At 40.8% G+C, this 7500-nt stretch overlaps 1 protein-coding gene across 4 annotated transcripts in view; it reads right to left on the bottom strand.

The window, feature by feature from the left end:
* Positions 1–7500, bottom strand: part of tle2b (TLE family member 2, transcriptional corepressor b) — a 73937-nt gene that overhangs the window by 28121 nt on the left and 38316 nt on the right. For 2 of the 4 annotated variants that reach the window (XM_058401152.1, XM_058401153.1), the window contains exons 5-7: positions 5768–5830; positions 4084–4158; positions 1138–1315 (exon numbers count right to left, since the gene is read on the bottom strand). In XM_058401152.1, coding sequence (XP_058257135.1) covers positions 1138–1315; positions 4084–4158; positions 5768–5830 — 316 coding nt within the window. The remainder of the gene's footprint in view (positions 1–1137; positions 1316–4083; positions 4159–5767; positions 5831–7500) is intronic. The other 2 variants (XM_058401154.1, XM_058401155.1) reach the window with 1 other exon arrangement.

Raw genomic sequence — 7500 nt, 5'->3', positions numbered from 1 at the left:
TATGCATGTGAAAAAATCTACAGGAATTGCGAGAAGCACAAATTACAGATATTTACTGAAATGTTTGTACTGGTGGCTTCCACCAAGTTAAGAATGACGAGATCAGTAAGTTTGGTGTATAATTTGAAGTCTACCTGGATGTTGCACAAGAAGTGCACGTGCTTTCCGTGCAGCTGTTAGGATTAACTGAGTACAGGTTACGCCTATCACGTCACATTTGGAAGCTGTGCAATGCTGAAAGAGCCATGTTTAATTTTACTGACAGCATCCTGGTCATTTGGGAACTGTATGTGGTTGCAGAAGTGACCTCAGACCTACTGACAGCACAGGGTGATTAATATTCCACAATAAACACAAAGCGTCCTGCGATCAGAACAGGAGGGCTGGCCAAAAGCTCTTGGTTTGGGGCTTCAGAATGTTTTTTATTTCTTCTAGTATGAATAGAATTTTGCAATCAGATCCCAACCCAAAATACCCCACCCACTTACCCTCATTGTTATTGACTGTGAAGTACAATATATCTATATATAATAAACCAAAAATGAAGAATGCTGTTCAGGTATTAATTAGGCTTTTCTACAATATTGTGCTACAGTTAACATCATGCTGGTTTGAATACAAATATTCATTAACCTGAATGCTTATTAGCTGGTTAAATTTCACTAGGATTCATGTTAAGTCCTCACTCCAGAGACCAAATCACAGTCAAATCACAGAGCATAGCCTCTGCTTAAATGGCCCAGTGTTCTTACTATAAGTACAACATTAAAACATCATTAAACTATTTAATCTTAAATAAACAATTATGTGAAATAAAAGCAAGAGTTTTCCAAAGTACAAATTGTAACTTTACTTTTCGCTACCATTCACGTTTTTGGAGCCAGGCCTATGGGATGGATTTATACCAAAGTGTATTAAGGGGAAAAGGTGTGTCCTATATCGCATCAACAAGCTTGTATAACTGTAGGTTTAAGGCTTTCTGTGTGAGATAAACTACCACTGGGCATCATTTGTCTCATATTTCCCAAGAAAAACTAAAGAAGCAAACATCAGGCATTAAACACATACTGACTGATCCACAATTACAGCAGTGCTACTGTGGTACTGACAGAGTGAAGCATGCAGGTGTTGCAGTACCTCGAAGATGCTCGGCATCCAGGTGGTTGCGTTCGTCCTTGCTGCTCAAGTGAGCAGAGACGCCGAGCGCCCCAGTGAGAGCCAGCAGGCTCGAGGCGCCCCCCAGTGCCAGGCCTGATGGGTGGGGGGTTAGAGGGATGCCTGGGGTGTGGTGAGACAGGTGCTGGAGCTGCTGCTGCTGTTCCAGAAGCACAGGTCAAGCAGACAGAGAGAGAGCGAGAGAGAGAGAGAGAGAGAGAGAGAGTGCGACAGACAAAGACAGACAGACAGATAAATGGACAGATATAGAAAAGTAAAAGAAGGAGAAAGAAAAAAAGAAAAAAATCACAACCAGATAAAGAGAGGGCTGCTCTACTGTAGGCTAAATTACAGCTGGTACACTGCAAGTGTGTGTGTGCGTGTGTGTGTGTGTGTGTAGTTTAGCACAAGACTAGCTGCTGTTGAGACTCTCTCCGGCACAGTTTTTCTCAGTTCTGATCATATTACATAAGTTAAGCTCCATTGTGAGAGCTCACACAGCTCAATAACACAATAACAGAGGAAAAAAGAAAAATGTAGAGAAACAGAGAGGAAAAGAAACAGAGAGAGAGAGAGAGAGAGAGAGATATTATTAAGTAGTGTGAAAACTATTCCTGATCTTTCCTGAATGATTTTGTTCATCGAGGAATAAAAATGTAAACATATCCTATGGATGCTTTTACATGCGCAATATTTCAGGCCACTTGTACACCTAATAGTCTGTTTCCTGAAACCCAATGCGAGAGAAATGACTTTTGGTGCATTTGCTGAGGGACATGTAGAACTGAAAACAACACGAAATCATTCAATATTTATAGAATTAATTGCTTTAAAAGACATTCAGCATTAATCTCATTTTGGTTGACAATCCAACAATTCAGTACACGTGACATGTGAGCAGCTCTACAGCTTTCTCCTGTGGCTCAGTTTAGTAGAAGAAGCAGCCTTTATTTATCACATGTACTTTACAGCCCAGTGAAATTCTATTTTTTCACCAAGCTTTTTAGGAAGCTTGGGTCAGCCATGATACAAAACTCATGGAGCAGAAAGGGTTAAGAGCCCAACAGTGACAGGTTGGCAGCACTGAGGCTTGAATTCTTAACCTTGTGATCAGTAACCCAGAGCCTTAACCAGTGAGCCACCACAGCAGCTATGGAAAAAGTCACCCATACCAACAATACAAACCATTTCTGAGTAACTCGGTTAGGACCAACTCGAATTGCTTTCTCACGGCAATGAAACCGCACTAGAGCTGGACTGGAACCGGCCCAAGACCACATCACTCAAACATGCAACGTCCAGAGTGCATTTGCAGTATTCTGACCTGCTACACGAACCGTACCAAGAGGGAGAAACACACCAGGGTTTGATTCAAACAGACTAAATGCTGCGTATATAAAAGCACTTTCGGTCTGTTTGAATGGAAGCCTGCTGTGTTGAACCCCTCACTGTGGTTAGTTTTGGCAGCAGCACAGTGGATCAAAACAACTGGGCTGCAAGAGGTAGCATCGGTCCACTTTCAGGTTAGTCATAGTGTAGCTTGATTGCAGTGAGAACACAATTCAACCCAACTGCAGGAAGCAAAGCTGCTGTGTTATGGGTTGCAGGTGGGTCAGATGTGTGCCAGAGGACAGAGCTGGAGTGCTGCAGTATGATGTGTTCTGGACGTCTGGCCCAAAGAACCCAAAAAAGGAAATGCTGGATACAGTTCATAAAACACTGGCATATTAAAAGATTGTTTTTTTTAAAAATCACTTTACCATTATGGAGTTATGGGTTTAATAAGCAGCACCAGCTTCCTAGCGTATTTACAAAGGGTTTGTTTGAATTTCTCTGGAATAAATGAAATGCTTCAGTGAATACATTTACAGTTCTGTCTCGTTTTCTGCTCCTGATAAATTTGTGTAAAGTAAAACAGCGAAACCAAATAATACCAACAGGAAATGAACCAAAAGTGGCAATGTCACCCCTGATTTCGAGGGCTAATAAGCAAGAAAGCACCCTAAAGGTTATAAGAGTGATCCAATTATATACTTAAATGTGCTACACTACATTCATTTTCCCAGGTGAATAATACATTTTAAAAGTACAAATCACGCACCAATGAGGTGCCAAGTGCCAAACACTAATATATAAACAGTATTGTGTATAAACTGTGTATATTATTATAGACTTTGAATCATTTGCAGGAAGGTATTTACATATATCTAGGATTATGAACTGACATATACACTATATTGCCAAAAGTTTTGGGACGCCTGCCTTTACATACACGTGAATGTAATATGGAGTTGGCCCGCCCTTTGCAGCTATAACAGCTTCAACTCTTCTGGGAAGCCTTTCCACAAGGTTTAGGAGTGTGTTTATGGGAATTTTTGACCATTCCTCTAGAAGCACATTTGTGAGGTCAGGCATTGATGTTTGATGAGAAGGCCTGGCTCGCAGTCTCTGCTCTAATTCATTCACTCTGTGCAGGCCAGTCAAGTTCCTCCAAACCAAACTCACTAATTCCTGTCTTTATGGACCTTGCTTTGTGCACTGGTGTTCAGTCATGTTGGAACAAGAAGGGGTCATCCCCAAACTGTTCCCACAAAGTTGGGAGCATGAAATTGTCCAAAATGTCTTGGTATGCTGAAGCATTAAGAGTTCCTTTCACTGGAACTAAGGGGCCGAGCCCAACCCCTGACAAACAACACCTGAATTCAATGACTTGGAGGGGTGTCCCAAAACTTTTGTCAATTTAGTGTATCTAGGATTAGGAATATGAACAGTAAAATTTTAAAATTGATATCATTAGGTATTAGTGAACTATAGATAGAATCTGATGGTAGTGTAAGTGTAACTCATCAGCTCATCATTTCTGTCAGTGTTTGCTTGTGTTTGTGGTCAGAAAAGAAAACACAATGTGGGAGGTCAGAGGTCACTAACCCCAATGATGGCGTTGAGCTCTGCCATGGTGACCTGCTTCGCCCGCTCCACAGCCTGCACCACCTGCTGCTGGTGCTACAAAACAACCAGCACAACACACACACACACACACACACATACACACACACACAGTGAGAGACTGTAAACACAAAATGGAGATAATCCAAATATACACGAGATGATGAGGAAACAGCAACAAAGTGGACAAAGGAGGAAACACGGACACCACAAACATATACAAGAAACTACAAAACAGATGTTCAAAAGGGTCAGGGGGATGAACATATTTATACACCCTGTCGCTACACACACCTATTACCAAACAAAAAAAATGACACAACATGCTGGCCTTTCCTGTCCATGGATCCTAAATGAGCTCAATTTTGTCACACTGCTATAAATGGGCTTATGTTTTGATCCACAGCTTTATTTGTGCTCAGGTTTTTTTCCTGATCCAGCTCCAACTGCGCTAATGTTACAGTGAGTTCACAGTTTGACTTATGCAGCTATATTTGGGCTCATATTAAACTGCGTCATGCTTTGAGATTTTTGATGAAATAGCCCATGGCTTTCTGTAAACTGTATAACTCCTGGCAGTTTCACTGAGTCAAACAGCTCTGAGAGACTTCTCAGATCACTTGGCAGAAATCCTCCTGATATGTCCTGACTGTCTTGGCCTGTGTGAAATTATATGATCGCAATCCGACTGTTTTCCATTTCCTTCTGTAATGAACAACACAAAAGATAAGCGATTAAACAGTACTCTAGAAGCTGGGAAAGTAAATGAGGAACTGTTTTGATTTTTGATTTTTTTTTTTTTATTTCCGTAGAAAGCCAAAAAAATAAAAACAAAACAAGACAATTTGGGAATTTAATGAGTATTTTTTTTTCCAGTCTTCCCTACAGGACTGTGATAATATTAGATTTCTCAGCGGCACTTAATGAAATGAAATATTACCCTAACAAATCCATAGCCCTAATATTCTTCAATCGCTGTGGAATCTAGACAGAAGTCAAAACAAATCCTAAATCTTAAAAGATGTGGAAAATGTGGAAGTGGAAAACGTAAAGTGATGAATTAACAGGAAGTGTTTAATTAATTGCTCTTTTAATGTTTCTGTAAATCAGTTTATTATCTAAATGGACAGAGGAAAACTTCTCTCATGCAGATGCTACTATACTAAATGCAGCGAAAAATACTTTAAAAGAACAAAACTGCAGACAGTAAGTGTGTGAGTTATTGGAAGATTCGCATACGTCAGATCTTTTCTGTGTACTGCTGCTGTAAGATGAACTGCTTCCGCAAGCTGAAGTAAAGCGTATCTTCAAACAACTATGCATAATGAGTCAATATCCAACATCGTGAGTTACTGAAGGGCAGCGGGCCACGTTTATTCTAACCAAGCAGTGCTCAGTTTAATGACCCGACTTCTCACTGGAATAGGAAAAATAATAGCTGCTTTTAAGGTGCTGTGATGACAAACAAATGTCTCCTATTTAGAGGACACTCATCGGAAAAGCGCTGATATAGCTGGAAATAGGTGGAAATGAGAGGAAATTTGAGCGTTGTCTTCAACAAGGATGATGAAACGGTCTGCCTGTGTGTGTGTGTGTTTGTGTGTGTGTGTGTGTGTTGGAGTGTGTGTGAGAGAGTGAGATGAGTCGTCAATCATTGTCAGCATACCTCCTGAGAGAGGAAGGGGATGATCTGAGCACAGATAGCGCTGAGCCGTTTTACAATCTCTGCCTGTGAGAAAAACACACACACATACACACACACACACATACACACACACACACACACACACACACACACACAATGGTTAGATTGGAAATGCGCAGGAATATATAATGATTTTTGGAAACATTAGTGAAGCATTCATTAGCGTGCTGAATAGTTATATAGCTACAAAATGATATAGTCCTGGATTCGGTTTTTATATGATGCTGTTTGTTTAGATATTCTCTCTAACAAATTCCGGGACCTTCCAGGAACAAACAAAGGTTTTTACACCGATCAGCTATAACATTATGACACAGTGAAGTGAATAACACTGATTATCTCCTCATCATGGCACCTGTTAGTGGGTGGGATATATTAGGCAGCATGTGAACATTTTGTCCTCAAAGTTGATGTGTTAGAAGCAGGAAAAATGGACAAGTGTAAGGATTTGAGAGAGTTTGACAAGGGCCAAATTGTGATGGCTAGACGACTGGATCAGAGCATCTCCAAAACTGCAGCTCCTGTGGGGTGTTCCCAGTCTGCAGCGGTCAGGATCTATCAAAAGGTAAGGTACAGTGGTGAACCGGTGACAGGGTCATGGGCGGGCAAGGCTCATTGATGCACATGGGGAGCGAGGGCTGGCCCGTGTGATCCGATCCAACAGAGGAGCTACTGTTGCTCAAATTGCTGAAGAAGTTAATGCTGGTTCTGATAGAAAGGTGTCAGAATACACAGTGCATGATGGGTCAGGGCTGTTTAGGCAGCAAAAGGGAGACCAACAGAATATTAGGCAGGTGGTCATAATGTTATGCCTGATCGGTGTATATTGAGATTATGTGACATGAAGGTTGACTTCAAACACCATTCCACATATTTTATTTTGGAAAACAAAACGGTGCAATCCAGCTATTATGCAAGGAAATTTGTGTGACAAGTTTATTTTGACACATTCTCTCAGTTACATCAGTTATATCAGATCCAGACACTAGGCTACAAAATGCAGAAATATGCAGGGGGGTGAATACTTCTACACAGCACTGAGTGAACAGTGATTCATAAGGCTTTATGAAATACAAGGATCAAGACAAATATTATGAGATATTTTTAGAAGTGGAACAATAGACAATGTCACGCCCTGTGTCTAGAACAGGGACACAGCATGCGGGAAAAGAAGGAGGAGGGAGCAAGGAGGAAGAAAAGACTCCGGTCTAGTCACCAGACCTCGTGTTGCCTTTCTATCCTGTCAGAAATATTGGAATTATGAAATGAGCAGACCTGAACATCGCCACAATGTCGGAATTAGAAATCGGGAAGTCGTTTTTTTTTTTTTATGAGCCCTTACTTTCCGAGTATGTGATGTCATCAGGAGAGGGCAAGACTTTAGTTGAAGTTTGTACTCATTGAGTTTGTATGTATTTTCTTTACAATTGATGTTGATAATGAGTGTTTTAACACACCCCATAACCTCTGAACTCTGTACACACAAACTGCCCAGGTGGACAGAGAGAGCTTTTTAATACGAATAGATTTACCCCAGCCTTGATTTCTAAACAGATTTTTCTACTGAGTGCCTGGAGTATTAAACTGTACAAAGAGAGTATTGCTGTAAAGTGTCTTAATCAATGGCTATTTGAACAATACCATAAAACATGAAAAGAAAGTAAGAGAGAGAGAGAGAGAGAGAGAGAGAGAGA

The sequence above is a fragment of the Hemibagrus wyckioides genome, linkage group LG10 (genome assembly GCF_019097595.1).
Source record: "Hemibagrus wyckioides isolate EC202008001 linkage group LG10, SWU_Hwy_1.0, whole genome shotgun sequence".
Lineage (NCBI taxonomy): Eukaryota > Metazoa > Chordata > Actinopteri > Siluriformes > Bagridae > Hemibagrus > Hemibagrus wyckioides.
Note: the sequence above shows the minus strand (reverse complement) of the source record. Positions and strands in the feature narration are given on the sequence as shown.